The following is a 14,916-nucleotide window of genomic DNA, read 5'->3' as shown; positions in this document are numbered from 1 at the left end:
ACACAAAGTCCAGAGTGACAGATAACAACAGGAAGTGAACTCGAGTCTACCCCAGCACCACCTCTGGCAACACAGCCAGAGGTAGAGCTCTCTCTAGAGCTAGTGTCAGCACCAGAGCTAGCTTGAGCATTAGCTCCTGAGCTAGAGAGAGCTCCACTGCCAGTTCCAGGGCTAGAGCCAGCTCCAGCACAAGGTCTAGAGCCAAGCACCAGCTCAAGAGCGCGAGTGATATCTGGAGCCAGCTCCAGCCAAAGCTCCAGACTCAGTGTCACTTCCAGCACCCGCTTCAGCACTGATCCATTGCCAGAGCCGGTCCTATTACCGCTAATAGTTCTGGCTCTCCAGAACTAGAGCCAGAGCTGGCTGCAGAGCCAGAGTCAGCTCCAGCACCAGAGTTCGGGCCAGCGCCATGGCGACACTCAACTCAGGCTCCAACACTGGCATCAAACTCCTGAGACAGAGGCAGCTCCAGCCTCAGCTCCGTTGCTGCTCCTGGGCAGGGCTGCTGTTATCCCACGAGCTGGAGCTGGCTTGAACACCAGCTGTCATGTCAGCTCTACCTCTGGAAGATAGAGACAGCTCTATCACTGACTCCTGTGCCAGCCCCAGTCATAGTTCTGGTGGCCACTTTAGAGTGAGAACCAGCTCAAAGCTAGTTTAGAGCCAGTGCTAGGTGCCAAGGAAGAGGTCGCTCCAGCGCCAGCTCTAGCATCAGCCCCAGAGTTACAGCCATTCCTGGCACCAGCTCCAGAGAGAGAGAGTCAGCACCAAGTTCAGAGCTAGAGCCTGCTCCAGCCACAGTTCCAGGACCAACTCCAGAGCCAGAGCCCCCATGAGAGCCAGCTCCTGCAGCAGCTCCAGAGCAAGAGCTGGCTTGGGTGCCAGTAGCAGACTTAGAGCTAGTGCCAGCTCAGGAGAAAGAGCCAGCTCCAGCAACAGCTCTAGCACCAACGTCAGAGCTAGATCGTGCTCTGGCACCAGCATGATGCCATTTCAGAGATGGAGGCAGCTCTATCACCAGCTCCTAGGCCAGATTCTGTGCCTGCTCTAGTGCCAGAATCTGCCCTGACACCAATTCCAGAGGTGGGACCAGTGCCAGAGCTACAGCCAGCTCCACCACTGGTTTTAGCACCAGCCACAGAGCTAGAGCCAGGACTGGCTGTACAGCTAGAGGCACAAGAAGCAGATCCAGCACCAGACCGGAGTTGGAGTCAGCCGCAAAGTCAGCGAGAGCTCCAGCACCAGGGACAGCTCCTGCGTCGTATCCACAGCAAAATCCACAGCTGCTTCCGGCACCTGCTGTAACCTTAGCTCCGGAGGTGCAGCCGGCTCCGGGACCTGATCCACAGCTCAAGCCAAACCAGTACCCACCCAGGAGTCAGCTTCAGTGGCCGCTCCAGAGCCAGAGCCAGAGCCAACGACCGCAATAGCTGTAGCACCGGCTCCAGTGCCAGTGTGAGGACAGCTCGAGAGCGCTGTCCAACTGCAGAACCAGGTCTAGACCTGGTCTCTGGAGGTAGACCCGGCTCCAGCGCCTTCCCCAGAGCTAGAGCCAAGTCCAGCATCAGCTCTTGCATAAGCTCCAGTGCCAGTTCTAGGAGCAGAGCCACCTCTGAACTAGAGCCAGCTCTGTACCGGCTTTGGCACCAGCTCTAGAACTGGGCGGGGCTGGGGGGCGGGGCTGAGGGCAGGACAGTCCCTTCTGGGCAGGTCACTCCCAGGGCCTCCGCCTCCTGCCTCCCTGAGGTCCCGGCCCTTGGGTCCTCTGAGGCCCCGCTCTCCCAAGCTAGGCTCAAAGTGGGCAGAGACCGCTCTGTTGGAAACTGTGGCCAATACCTTAAAAACTGTATGTTTTGACCCAGAAAATCCACCTCATGCATTCTGCCCTAAATAGAGATTTATGGACGGAGATGTTCCCTTCAGCATGGTTCTGAGAGTGAAAAATGGCAACTGGCCCACGTCCCATAGCAGGGGCTCTTCGGAAATTCTGATTCGGGGCCCCAGAAAATGCGGAGGAGGAAGACAATGGACTGATCAGCACCCGCCCGGGGGAACCAGGTTCCAGAAGGGCACACGTGCCCAGAGTCCTCCCCACCTGACACCCACAACTGCACACGCACACATGTGCACATGGGCACACACACCATGCGAGAATTCCTGTGGGTGAACTCCTGGGATTAGCTCTGCAGGTAAAGGGTTGCACCTGTGGAGCTTTGGGGTCCTGCGCACTGTTCTCCCAGAGAGGAGTGTCCTTCCACGCTTCTCTCTAGAGGACCTGCTGGGCCTCTGCTTCCTCACACTGTCCCCAGGGCTGGTCGCCTCCAGACTAGAAACCTGTCGGTGTGGTGTTGACAACGCCGTCTCCACGGCGTTTACATCTGCGTGTGCTCATCGGGAGGTCAAGCATCTCTGACCTTTACCGACCACGTGTGTGGCCTCTTGTTGGAACTGCACGTGTTTGTTCTTTATCCCTTTTTAAAACATTGACTTTCAAGATCTGGGGGATCACAGGGATGTCAAACCTTTCTCTGGCCCTGGGATGTGAGGAATGCTGTTCCAGTTTGTGGTTTGTCTTCCCAGCTTTCTACATGTTTCTTGTTTCTGTTTGGCCATGGTAAGAGCCAGGCGTTTCCCTTCTGTCTTCTGGCTCTGGGGCCATACTCAGAACAGGGGTCTCTACCCTGAGACTGCACACATATTTACAAAAAAGACTTCAATTTGTACATCTCATCTTTAATCCATCTGGCATTTCCTTTTCATATAACAAAAATGCTATTTTAAAGTAAAAAAAGAAAACAAAAATTAACTACTCCCCTCTTAAAATATGTGGCCGACACAGAAAGCCACCTTGTATAATTCCATTTATAGGAAACATCTAGAACAGGTAAAGACACAGAGACAGAAAGCAGATTACAGGTTGTCAGGGGCTGGGGGAGAGAGGAATGGGGAGTGAACGCTTTGGCTCAGGGATTCCTTCTGGGGAGTGAAACAGTCTGCCCGAGACCCTGGGGAAGGTTGCACAGAACTGTGAATATACTCGATGCTCCTGAAATGCACAATTTAAAATTTAAAAAATTAAACTTCGGTCTCCTCCGGAGCAGGTGCAGCCACAGGCCCTGGATGCAGAGGTGCTGATGCAACTGATTGTGACGTTGGCTCCTACTCTGGTGCCGCCGCTCGAGGTGTCCCTCCAGCCACTGATGGAAACGCCTCCAGCTCTGGATCTGGCTTTAGTTCTGCTGCTGCATCTGCAGCTGGGTCTAGGTCTTCAGATTGTACAGGGGCTGGTGCTGCAGCCAGTTCTAGATCCTGAGATGGCAGTGAAGGTGCAGGAGGAGTTCAACGTGCCTGCCTCACAAACGTGCCTTTCCAAGCAAAGGAAACAGCCCGCTGCCTTTTACAGAAGCTCCAGTCCAGGATCTGAGACAGGACGTCTCCCCGACAGCGGTCCCCACGTGCGCGGTCTGAGGCAGCCTCGGGGGCTCCTGCGTGTCCAGCACCGACCCCTCTCCTCACCCTCCGGCTCTGCCTTGGTGAGCTCTGTGTGCTCCAGCTGGGCCAGGAGAAGGTGGGCCCGGCGCTCCAGGTCAGAGCCGGGCATGTTGAGCTGCACGTAGGCCACCAGCTGCTTGAGGCAGGGGAAGTCCGGGGGCTGACAGAAGTCCTCGGAGTACTGGTCCAGCCAGGTGCCCAGGATGGAGGAGACGGCACTGGGGGCAGGCGGGCGGGCAGCAGAGTCAGGGGCCTGGCCTTTCCTTCCACGCGGCCCTCCCCTGGCTCCCCCATGGGGGCTGGGCTTCTGGGCCCGCCCCTGCCCCACCCGCAGTGGGCTGCCAGGCAGGGGCAGGCCTGGTCGGCAGTCTTGGTAGGAAGGGGCCCTCCGTCCCTGGTGACCACCTCTCCCTTCCTTGGGGGAGCCTGACTCTCTCCTGTCTGCCCCCAGCCCCCCGGGCCCTCCCCACTGGGAAGGAAACTGCAGGAGGGCAGGGAGGGCCGCGCCCGCTCTGTTCATCGCGCTGGCCTGGCCGCACACAGTAGGCGCTGCATAAACAGGGGAGGGAGGAGGGGACAAGCAGAGTGTGCCCCCTGCCCGGCCTTCACGGGCCTCGCGCACCTGAACCGGAAGCTCGCGCACTGACGGCTGCCTTGGTCTGTGCGCCGGAGTGCGGGTCTCGTCCTCCCAGGGACGCTATTCTTGGTGGTGGGGACGTAGCCGGCCCCCTGACCCTGACTGAGCTCCCGTGAGCCCCAGCTGAGCACTCACACTGGGCTGCGAGGCTGAAGTGTCAGCAGCTTGCCCCCCACACCTCCTGTCCTGGGCCCCGGATCTGAGTGGGGATGGATGCTCTCAGGGGCCGGCTCTGAGCCCCCAGCCTCCCCTCTGCTCCCTGGGGACATGGGACCCCAGCCACAGCTCTCTGACTCCTTTCCTCCTGCAGGAGAAGCTCCCAGACCTCAGCCCTCCAGCGGGAATCACAAGATGTGTGGCAGCCAGGGTTCTGCCCAGCCTCTCCCGTCAGACCCAAAGTCTACTCACTTTTTCAGTTGGTCCTGAGGTCCGCCGTCCTCGCTGGAATAAGGGAGGATGCACCCGTATCTAGAGGAGGCCGTGAGGGCGTCACATCTACCGTACCTGCTATGATGTCTAGTGTTACTGGCTGATCCCCCGACTAGGATGGAAGCCCGGGAGGGCAGGGATTTTTGTCTGCACCGTTCACTGAATTAAGCCAAACGCCTAGAAAAGTGCCTGCACACAGTAGGTGCTTTGTATGCATTGCTGAATGAATGAGCCCAACCAGCACCTTACAGATGCCTGAGTGGGCCTGGGCCCTCAGCCGGCCCCCAGCCAGCCCTGCTCTGGCTACTCCCAGGAAGGACCCCTGAGACAGAATCTGGAACCTCCTTTACAAATGGGAAAACCGTTCTGCCCAGGGGCTGGAAGCAGAGAGCTTCTCCATGGGGAGAGGAAAACCTTAATTAAAACCACCCCAGCCCTCAGCAGCCCTCTCCACAGGGCCGGGCGCGGGGCCGCACTGTCCATGCCTATCCGACAGTCCTGGCAGCCCGGGCCTCACGTGAGCAAACTGAGGCTCAGAGAGGTAAAGCGACATTCCCAAGACACACAGCCAGTGGGTGGGCGGGGCGCCACCGTGCCGGGGAGGGGCGGAGCACTCACCTTTGGAACAGCAGGTCCAGGACCCGCTGGGTGGTGGTGAAGGCTCGGTAGGTGCACAGGAAGATGGTGACATAGGAGAGGTCGCTGCCCTGGAAGGCGGGCACCAGGTGCTCCACCAGCTTCTCTAGCGTGCCTGCCTTCACGGTCCGCACCTTGCAGGTCTCGTACAGGTTCAGGGCCGACTCATTTTCATACACGGGCTAATTTTCGGACAAAGGAGGGACAGGTCAAAAAACAGTGTGAGAATATTCAGGCTCACATGTTGAGACGCAACGGTCTAGAAAGAATTGGCTTTGCAAGTGGCCAGGGCCAGGCCTGGGAGCACTGGTGGGTGAAGGGAGGAGCCCAGCTCCTTGGGTTGGGACTGGCCACTGGAGGCAAAGTCCTGGGCTGGACCCTGGGCAGTGGCCCCAGGTGGCATCTGGCCCCAGCCTCCTGCAGGCGCGATTCTAGAGACCCCTGCATGCCTACACTCACCGCGAGCCTGTTCTGGCCCGAGTTGGTGGCGTGGTGCACCTGCCCTCACCCACCCTGGCCCCAAATCCCCCCTTGAACCCGGCTCTTCCAGGCCCCTGGGACACCAACCACTCAGGGCACGACCCTGCCAGACCCCAGGAAAGGTCAGGGCCATGGGCAAGTCGTCACTGTGGCAGCAGGAGGGGAGGGCTCAGGCCATTGCTCTCCAGGCCTTCGGGGCTTCTGGCCTCTCTTGGTGTTTATCTCCAGGTTGGCCAACTTGGAGGTCCCCTCCTGCAGGGCGAATGCATCTGTATCTGGAGGAGGCCTGCTGTGATGTCTGTCGGGGCTGGCTGACCCCCGACTAGGGTGGAAGCCCGTGCTCTGCCTCCCCCCTCCTTTTACCTGAGCCCCTCTGGAAGTGCCCCCCCAGGCCGGCCCTGACCGCTCTTGCTGGAGCCTCCATCTGGGCTCTGGGCTCCATCAGCCCGTGCCTCCCTTCAGGTCCTCGTGTACCTGAAACCACGCAGCTCGTCTGTGTCCCATCACCCGCCAAGTCACCTGCTCAGTGTGGCCACCCCTGTCCGCCCTGCTCCCAGCGTCCCCAGGACCGGCAGCACAGCCAGTGACCGAAACACACTCTCATTGCCTCTGCTGGTCTTCACTGGCCTGTCTGGTGCAGGTTCCAGGGGGATCCTCAGGGAACAGAGGATGGCCAGGGCCAGGCAGGCCACCATGGGGAATGGGGTGGGGTAGGGGCACTCGGGGGTGCCCGCCCTGCAGGGCTGCTCCCCTCCACCCAGCCCGAGTCAAGGGCGAGAGAACACGGCCTCCTCGCATGTCCCTCATGGTCCCGCCCGTGTTGCCATCCCCAGACGGCCTGCTTTTGAAGGGCGGTGTGGACCCTGCGCCTTGGGGAGGCCCAGCTCATGTTCCAGAGCTCCCGTCCACGGCCACTGAGCCTTCTCACGCTGCGCTGACCTCGAGGGTCTTGGCTGTCCACTCCAGCCTCCCTGGAGCGCCGAGCGACAGGCCCGGTCAGCTCTCTCCAGGGGAGTTTGGGAAATCTCACCCACACACACCGAGGGCGGTGCCTTGTGGGGGGAGTCTTGGGGGGGCCCCTCAATTCACCTGCCTGTGAACTCGCACGTCCATATTTCACGTCCGCAAATTAAACCAATGCCTGTCAGTCGCTGGTTTCAAACTGGCGTTCAGCTCCTTGCACCTTCCACACTGAACCCTTCCAGAAAACATCAGGGACCTCCACCTCGCATGCCCCCCCTGAAAGATGCTGAGCGGGCCTGTGGGGCCACTCTTCCTGCCCCCGTGTGCTACTGTAGGATGTGGAGTGGCATGATGCATTCATCCACACGAAGCCATCCTGTCCTGACCCCACCAGACCCTGCTGCCTGGACCCTCGGCAGCAGACAGGGTCCTGGGGTGGTCACGTACACCAGGAGCCACGGGGTGGGGTCCTAGAAAGCAGAGACCCACACCTCATCTCAGGAACACAAGTGTTGCCAAGAATGGTCCCACAAATGAGGGGGCATCCAAAAGTTCCTGTGAACAGGGTCCCATCTTACCCGACCACCTGGGGAGGATGCCTGTTCAGGGCACGGGCCGGACACGAGGGCCTCGAGCCTCAACACCGAAGACGGTGTCGAGGGGCAGCCGGTGCTGTCCCATCCAAACCCACGTGCACATGCCTGCCTGTCTCCCTGAAGCTCAAGGACCCAGGGGGCAGGAACATGTCTCGTGTGCTCCAGGGGCCCCGTGGGTGGTGATGAAAACAAACCACACAGACCACACTGCAGAACCAATGGTCCAGGTCCCCATTCTGCCCAAACCTAAGTTTTATTCCTGTTGAAATCATGCTGTCTGCTTTGCCCAGCCTGTCCCAACCTGGATGGAATCTTCTTAGTGGCTCACCCTGCAACCTCACGTTATAAAACAGCCCCTGAAGCCAGGCAGCAGGGAAGCAGCCCAACCTAGGGGTATTTTGGTTGAGAAAAGTCAACCTGGTGAGAACCTTCCTAACATACAAGGGACTCATCTTGAGGTAGGAGCGAGGACTTCAGACTCCAGGGACGGGATGTTTTCCGGCGGGTCCTTTCCAGGCAGGCCACTTGCCCAGTGAGCCTGCTGGGCCCTCGGGTCTGAAGTGGAGCCCTGGGCGGGCAGCTGCTGAGAAGCGTTCCTAGCAGCAGGGACCCAAAGCCTGGAATAACTGGGAAGGTGCTAAGAACCATGCCGGGGGTGAGTGTGGGTACAGGGGGTCGGTTCCCAGCTTCGGAACAGACCCGGCTGCCGTTTCACTCGGGAGAAGAGCAGGCAGGTCAAGCGCAACGACCCAAGCCCAGCTCGGCCTGCACTCCCGGGGAAGGAGGGTCGGCTGCGCCGCGGCCCTCGGCGCCCTCCTGGCCCTGCAGTCGGTACAGGGCCTCGACCTGCTTGCGCTTCTCTTTGGCCCGGTTGATGGTGGTCTGGAAGAGCCTGCAGAAAAGCTGGACGGCCGGGGGCGAGTCGTCGTTGCCCGGGACGGGGTACGTGATGAGGGATGGGTTGCAGTTGGTATCCACAATGCCCACAGTGGGGATGTTCATCTTGGCCGCGTCCCTCACGGCTATGTGGGGCTCAAAGACGTTGTTGAGCGTGTGCAGAAAGATGATAAGGTCTGGCAGACGGACCCCGGGGCCCAGGAGGAGGGGCGCGTTGGTCAGCAGGCCGCCCTTGAAGTAACGGCTATGGGCGTATTCCCCGCAGCCCCGGGCCACGTTCTCGATCAGGTGTGAGAACTGCCGCCTGCGGCTCACAAACAGGATGATGCCCTTGCGATAAGCCACGTGGGCCGTGAAATTCAAGGCCAGCTGCAGGTGCGTCGCCGTCTGTTCCAGGTCAATGATGTCCTGGTCCAAGCGGCTCCCGAAGATATACGGCTCCATGAACCTGCCGGACACCCACGAAGGCCAGTGTGAACCAGCCCCACGTGGCCACCTCCACCTGCCCTTTCTCACGCACTCCCCCAGCCCCGGGGCCCTGCACGGGGGGCCCGGCAAGCCCAGGGCTGGTACAGTCTGCAGCCCTCACCAGGATGACAGCAGTGGGGACGCTGTCCCAGGAGTGACAGCCGCGGGCACTGGGAGGGTGAGGGTGGGCGAGCAGGGCAGGCTGGGCTGCAGGCCACTCCACGTCTCGGGCAAGTGGCTTACCCCTCTGAACCTCCACCTGGCCGCAGGGGGTGCCTAACAGAGTGGACCCACACAGACGTCTGGACACTTAAACGTGATGCCCGGACAGCGTCCCACCCGGTGCTGCTTGTCTGGCTCCCACCCTTGTCATTATCATCACCTTTGAGGCTTTACAACTGAGGCCCCCCCACCCCGGGGGGGCTGGGGGGACCAGAAAGGCAGGGGGTGCCCCAGGCTGCAAGCGTGACGGGCCAGAGCAGGAGGCAGCCAGGCCTCGGAGGGGAACCCTGAGGGCACAGACCCACTGGCCTGGGCCGAGAGCCAGGGCTGCGAGACCGTCCTCTTGCAGCCCCCGCCCCGTTCACTCTTCTGCTCACCCCCACCGGGACTCTCTCTTCCTCTCCAAAGAGCCTTCCCAAGGCCCCACGTGCCCTCACCTCAGGTGACTTCTCCGCAGCACCTACAGTGGCGCCCCTCCTCCCATGCCCCGGCCCCGCCCCCTCTTCCCAGACTCTGAGGCACTGGTTGCCCAGGGCTCCCGCCTGGGACTTCCTCTCTCCTCCATCCCCAACTCCCCATGTTCTCAAAAGGTCCTGATGTGGTGGCCCCCGGCCCAGGCTGCTTCTCCCTAGTGCCTGCGTGACATCCCCACTGGGGTGGCTGAAGGGTCACCCTCATAGGACCCAAGTTCCTGATGTGAAGGATGTTGACACCTGCTCTGGACTCTGCTCAGCTGGACCTCCGGCTCTGCCCCCATCACCCCACATCCAACCACTGCTCCAGCTCTGCCGGCGCAGCTGGGCCCATCACCTTTCCCCTGAACATCTACAACCGCCTCCCTCCCTGGCCTAACTGCTCCTCCAATACACGCCCAATCCACCCGTCAAAATCGACACGTGAAAAGACTGGGCCAGTCACCACTCCTCTGCGTGCCCTTGGAGACACCCCCGCGAGATGCCGACGGCCTTGCCAGCACCGCCCTCCTGGCTGGCCTGTCTGTCGGGGAACCAGCAGCAGTGGGCCTGGCCCCACCGATGACCAGGAGCCCCACAGCAAGGTCCGTGGGGTCTGGGGGTCGGGGGGAGCAAACGGGGCCCGAGAATAAACAGCTGCCCCCTCCCTGGGGCTCAATGATCCCATGTGGAAGAAAAGGGAGCTAGACGCTCTTAAAACAAACTGAGGGCTTCCCTGGTGGCGCAGTGGTTGAGAGTCCGCCTGCCGATGCAGGGGACGCGGGTTCGTGCCCCAGTCCGGGAAGATCCCACATGCCGCGGAGCAGCTGGGCCCGAGAGCCATGGCCGCTGAGCCTGCGCGTCCGGAGCCTGTGCTCCGCAACGGGAGGGGCCACAACAGCGAGAGGCCCGCGTTACGCAAAACAAAACGAACAAACTGAAAGAGGGGGCCTGGATCCCAAGGCAAGCCCCCCAGACACCCCTACACTCGCCAGGGGCGTCACCTACCTGTGCCGACAGCCAGCTTTGTGTCCCAGGTGCACCCGGGCATCGAAGAGACTTCTTACAGAAAACAATTCCTTGACATTGAAAAAGTCGAAGTGCTTGAGGGGCTCGCTCAGGATCCTCTCGTTCAGATCTGGGGCGGGGAGGGGGAGAGGATGCAGGGTCTGGACCCCGGCTCCCAAGCCTGGGAGCTGCGGGAGGGCACATGCTGAAGGTCCCCAGGGGCCTTTTCTGGAGGCTCGGGACGGAGGCCGGGATCTGACCCCGGCTTCGCTCCTGGGTAAACGTGGCCGAATCTTCACTCGGAGAGGAGGGGAGCCGGGTGGTGTCTGAGGTCCCCGTGGTCCCGCCAGCCGCCCGCGGGACCTCCCTGGCCGCGGTTCGTGGGGGGGGGGGCCTCGGCCCTACTCGGCGGTGGGGCTGCTCGGAGGGCTGCAAGCTCGTGCGCCCAGCACGTGGGCTGCCAAGAGCGGAAGGCCACCCTTCGCCCTCCCCAGTCCCGCATTCTCCAGGGGCCCCATGGAGACCCAGGGCGCCCAGGACTCCTAGCTGCGGGGCAATTTCAAACCCCCAGGACCGCAGGGCCGGCGTTACCGCTGCTGCGCTCGGGCTCCCGGGCCGCGGAGGCCGCGGCGCTCCCCAGCGTCTTGCCGCTCGGCCCCGCCGGGCCCGGGGTCGCCGTCTGGACGAGGTGCAGCTGGAGCGGCCGGCGCCGGACACCTGCGGCGACAGCAAACTCGTGGCGCGCGCACCCCGCCCGCCTCCCTCCTTCCCTTCCTCCCGCCGCCCGGCCCGGAAGAGGGTCCATGCCGCGGCCCCCACCCCCGGATCCCGGGCGCCTCACCCGCGCCGAGCAGCCGGGGTAAGACCGAGCCGGGTACCATGGCGTGGTCTCCGGGAGGCGGACGGCGGAAGGACGCGGAAGACGTGCAGGCGCGGCCCCACGAGCGGCTCCTCCTTCCGGCTGCGGCCCGCGCCTTCGCCGCAGCGCCACCTGCAGGCCCGGGGGTGCCACTGAGCGCCCGCCGCCTCTCTCGGGCACCTCAGCTCTGGACGCGTCCCCGCCCCTTGGCCCCCGCCTGCCCCCTCGGGTCGGAGCACGCAGGCCTTGGGGAAGGCGGGGCCTTGCGCCCCAGGTCTGCCCGGGCACCGTGGACCCGCAAGGAGCGTGGGGCGGGCCGGGGCCGAGGTCCTGTCGAGCGCGGGGTCTGGATACTCCTCCCTTCGCCCCCTCCCTGCACACTGCCCGGCGGCCGAGGAGGTTCCCAGCCGTCCCGCGGGAACTCGCCGGGAGATGGGGACCATCTTCACCCGCGGCCAGTCCGGCACAACCTCCCGCTGTCCAGAAGTGTTTTAATTTTTAAACATTTGGCTTAGAAAGAGTCCATAAAGTTAGGCAAATCTGGAGTATTAATTTTAGATGCAGCGTACTGGGGGGCCTGAAGTCGGGGGTGGGGGTCAAGGAGCAGCCCTGGCCCACGCGGTGAGCGTCGGAGCGTTACAGCGGAGCTGCCTTAGAGAACCTGAACTCCGCAATTTGCCGATGAAGCCCCAGGCCCGGGGTTTCATCTGCCTGGAAATCTGTCCCCCACCGCATTTGGGAAAATGTTGGCGCCGAAGGCTACTGATCATAGGGTACCCGGCACTGCGGCCCCAGGAAGTAATGCCTTATTATCCCGGCCAGCCTAGGGCCTCGTGGTTCGCCACGGAAGGTTCTAGAACCTCGGACTTCTGCCCCACAAGCCGGCGGTGGGTGGCCTCCGGCCGAGGAGGCGCGGTGCCTTTAAGGGCCCCGACCACCCAGTCAGGTGACCGGGCCGTCGCTTAGCAACAAGACGCCGCGCGGCTCCTCACGGCCCCAGGGCTGAGAAGCTGTTTCCTGCCCGCTCTTTCCCCCGAAACTCGGATGGACCGAGGCGAGATGTCCGAGGAGGACCCCCAGGGGTGCGCGGAGCAGGAGGTGCCCAACGCCAAGGCCCCGCCGGAGAAAACCAGCGACTATTACCGCGTGAGCGAGGACCTGCCGGCCAGGTTCAACAACCCGGCTTGGTTTCGGGGCTACAGGTGAGGACCAGGGAGTCCGGTCAGGGTCCACCTGGCATATGAAGAGGAAAGAAAGGGCTCCTGGTCCAGCCGCCAGCCAGGTGCCCAGCTGGTCCTGCGCTCTGAGCAGATGGCCCTTTGTGCAAGAACCCCCAGGCCCCCTCCCGGCCCCCAAGTCAAAAGCGGGGTCAGCTGTTAACCACCAAATGAGCGCGGAGGTGCTGCCTGAGGCTTGCGACTCGCGGGTGGAGTGAGTGGGCCTCTCGCCAGCGAGGTGGGGCGGGGTTTGCCCAGGGGAAATCACACAACTCGGGCTGATACCAGCAGCACCCTCTAGGGCGGGGTCAGTCTCTCCTTTCTAGGCGGAGAGGACCCGTCCGCCTGAGGTGCATGGCAACACCTCCATCACCAGGCTGCCGAGGGGCGTGGCCTGCCAGCTGTTCCAGTGCGCTGCAGTCTCTTAAGACACAGCCGGGCAGGCTGTGCGTGCCTTCCCTGCTCCCCCGCTCTCCCCCTTAGTCCTTCCACGATCCCACAGAGTTGGCTTTGTTAGCATCTTCATTTCCCAGGAGGGACATCTGGGTTGTAGAAAGACAGATCCCAGAGTTAGTATGAGGCAGAGCTGGGGTGTCTGAGGCCACAGCCACTAGTTAAACTGCTGTACCAATAGCATCAGGACTAGAGACTGCAGGAACATTTTCTCCTGGAGGCTCAGAAGTGGAGGGCCCCCCCCCCCCCCGCCATGGGAGGGCATCCCCTCCCATCCCAAAGGGCTGGCCCCCGCGAGTGGCAGGCCTGGAGGCTGAGTCACAGCTCCCAGTCTACCCACCCACCCAGGAAATGACAGCGTGGGCCCGGGTCCCGCTGGGGCTGAGGGCCAGCACTTGCCACCTGGGAGTTCTTTAGGGCTTTGGCAGAGGTCAGGAGAGGGAGTCAGGGAGGCTGAGCCTGCCAGGGAGGCCAACCCTGCACTCCACAGGAACCCAGGTTCACGGCTGCATCGCCCATCTGGGGCATTTCCAACAAAGCTCCATCAACTAAATATGTTAAAGCTGTGGCTTGGGCAGAATTTAAAAAAATGAGTGGAAAATAAAGTATTTTTCTTATTTGCTAGGACCAAGGAGCCCCCCTCAGTGTACAGGACCAGTAACCAAGCTTATGGGAGCAGAGCACCCACCGTGCACGAGATGCCGGTAAGGAGGAAGCAAAGAAAGGTGCACAGGTGGGGCATCTCTAGGAGGAGGCTGAGACTCCGGATTTCTCAAAAGAGCAACACATCAGGAGGGTGAGGTGCAGAGAGGCCCGCAGTTCCAACAGCACAAAGGGGGAGGGCGCACCTCAATTCCTTTTGGGACAGGGCAGGGTAGAAATAAATGAATGAATGAATTTAGCAATGAAATGATTTAAAGGATGAAAAAGGGCATGTAGTCTTCCTTATAATATCCCAAAGGGCTGGCCCCATTCACTCGTACAACCAGCCAACTCTCGTAACCTAATGCAGTAGGTTTTGAGGCAAATAAATGAAGAACTGCCTTCTTTTTGGAGTAATACCGTATTTTATGAAATATTTAACTTGTGATCTTAAGAGACAGCACTGGCTGATGAAAGCACAGGTTCCAAAAGGGCCCCGGGATCTATGCACTTTTGGGGAACCTGACCCCTTTTTGAGATCAACCTCATATGGCAGGGAGCCTCCTAGAACCCCCTGATGCCCCTGCTGGGTCCAGGTGAAGGGCAGATGGACCAGTGTAAGCATCCCCTGGGTACCCAAGACAGGAGGGCCTCCCATTTGGGGGCTGGCAGTGTTGTTGTTTTTCTTCCAAATTATTCATGTTAAAAGATCATTATAATTGCTTATTTACCTGTTTTTCATGGGGGATAGAGCTTTTATGAGAAGATTATTTCTCTAGAAAGTTCCTAGAGCATTTAAAGGTCATTCTCCCAGGATCAAGGGATCAGGTATTTCCATGAAAAAGACCGACACACTTACAAACATAGGTCCAGATGTTTTGCTTTTATAAAAAAGGCCATTTGCTTGTCTTAAGAGGCAGTGGGACGTGAAGCACCGAGGTTCTCCAGAGGCAAGTTTAGAAGTTTTTCCTGCTGCTTATCGACCTGCTTTATCTGGAACCTGGTTTCCAGTTTCCTGACCTGAGTGTGGCCGCGGGACTCAACCAGGAGCACGCAGTGTTTCCTTCCCGCGTGGGAACAGAAAATAAAAATGCATTCTTTGGGTTTTCGAAAATACACTGGAGGAAACTATGCTTAATGACACTGTAGTGGTGGATACATGTCATTCATTATTCATTTGTCAAAACCCAGAATGTGCAATGCAAAAAGTGGACCCTGTGTACACTGTGGACTTTAGTTAATGACGACCCATCGCCATTGTCTCAGTTGTTCTAAATGCACCACACTGATGGGAGATGTGAACAGCAGGTCAGCTGTGTGTGCTGCCGGGGAGGCGATGTGGGAACTCTTCACTCCGCACAGCTTCTCTGTAGACCCCAAGCTGCTCTAAAAAATAAAGTCTATTTAAAAATGCACTGGGGGGCTTCCCTGGTGGCGCAGTGGTTGAGAGTCCGCCTGCCGATGC

At 60.4% G+C, this 14,916-nt stretch overlaps 2 protein-coding genes across 2 annotated transcripts in view; one reads left to right on the top strand and one right to left on the bottom strand.

Moving 5' to 3' along the window:
• Positions 1-7,968: 7,968 nt before the first annotated feature.
• MRPS2 (mitochondrial ribosomal protein S2) lies at positions 7,969-11,085 on the bottom strand. The gene is made up of 3 exons (XM_007453137.1): positions 10,872-11,085; positions 10,281-10,410; positions 7,969-8,578 (listed from the first exon to the last, which is right to left on the bottom strand). Exons 1-3 carry the CDS (start codon positions 11,083-11,085, stop codon positions 7,969-7,971), a joined length of 954 nt encoding a protein of 317 aa, XP_007453199.1.
• Positions 11,086-12,198: 1,113 nt separating this feature from the next.
• The window catches only part of PIERCE1 (piercer of microtubule wall 1), a 4,154-nt gene continuing 1,436 nt past the window's right edge, over positions 12,199-14,916 (top strand). Inside the window, exons 1-2 of the mRNA XM_007453094.1 lie at positions 12,199-12,341; positions 13,435-13,513. Coding sequence (XP_007453156.1) covers positions 12,199-12,341; positions 13,435-13,513 — 222 coding nt within the window. The remainder of the gene's footprint in view (positions 12,342-13,434; positions 13,514-14,916) is intronic.

This window comes from Lipotes vexillifer, unplaced genomic scaffold (genome assembly GCF_000442215.2).
Source record: "Lipotes vexillifer unplaced genomic scaffold, Lipotes_vexillifer_v1.1 scaffold149, whole genome shotgun sequence".
NCBI lineage: Eukaryota > Metazoa > Chordata > Mammalia > Artiodactyla > Lipotidae > Lipotes > Lipotes vexillifer.
Note: the sequence above shows the minus strand (reverse complement) of the source record. Positions and strands in the feature narration are given on the sequence as shown.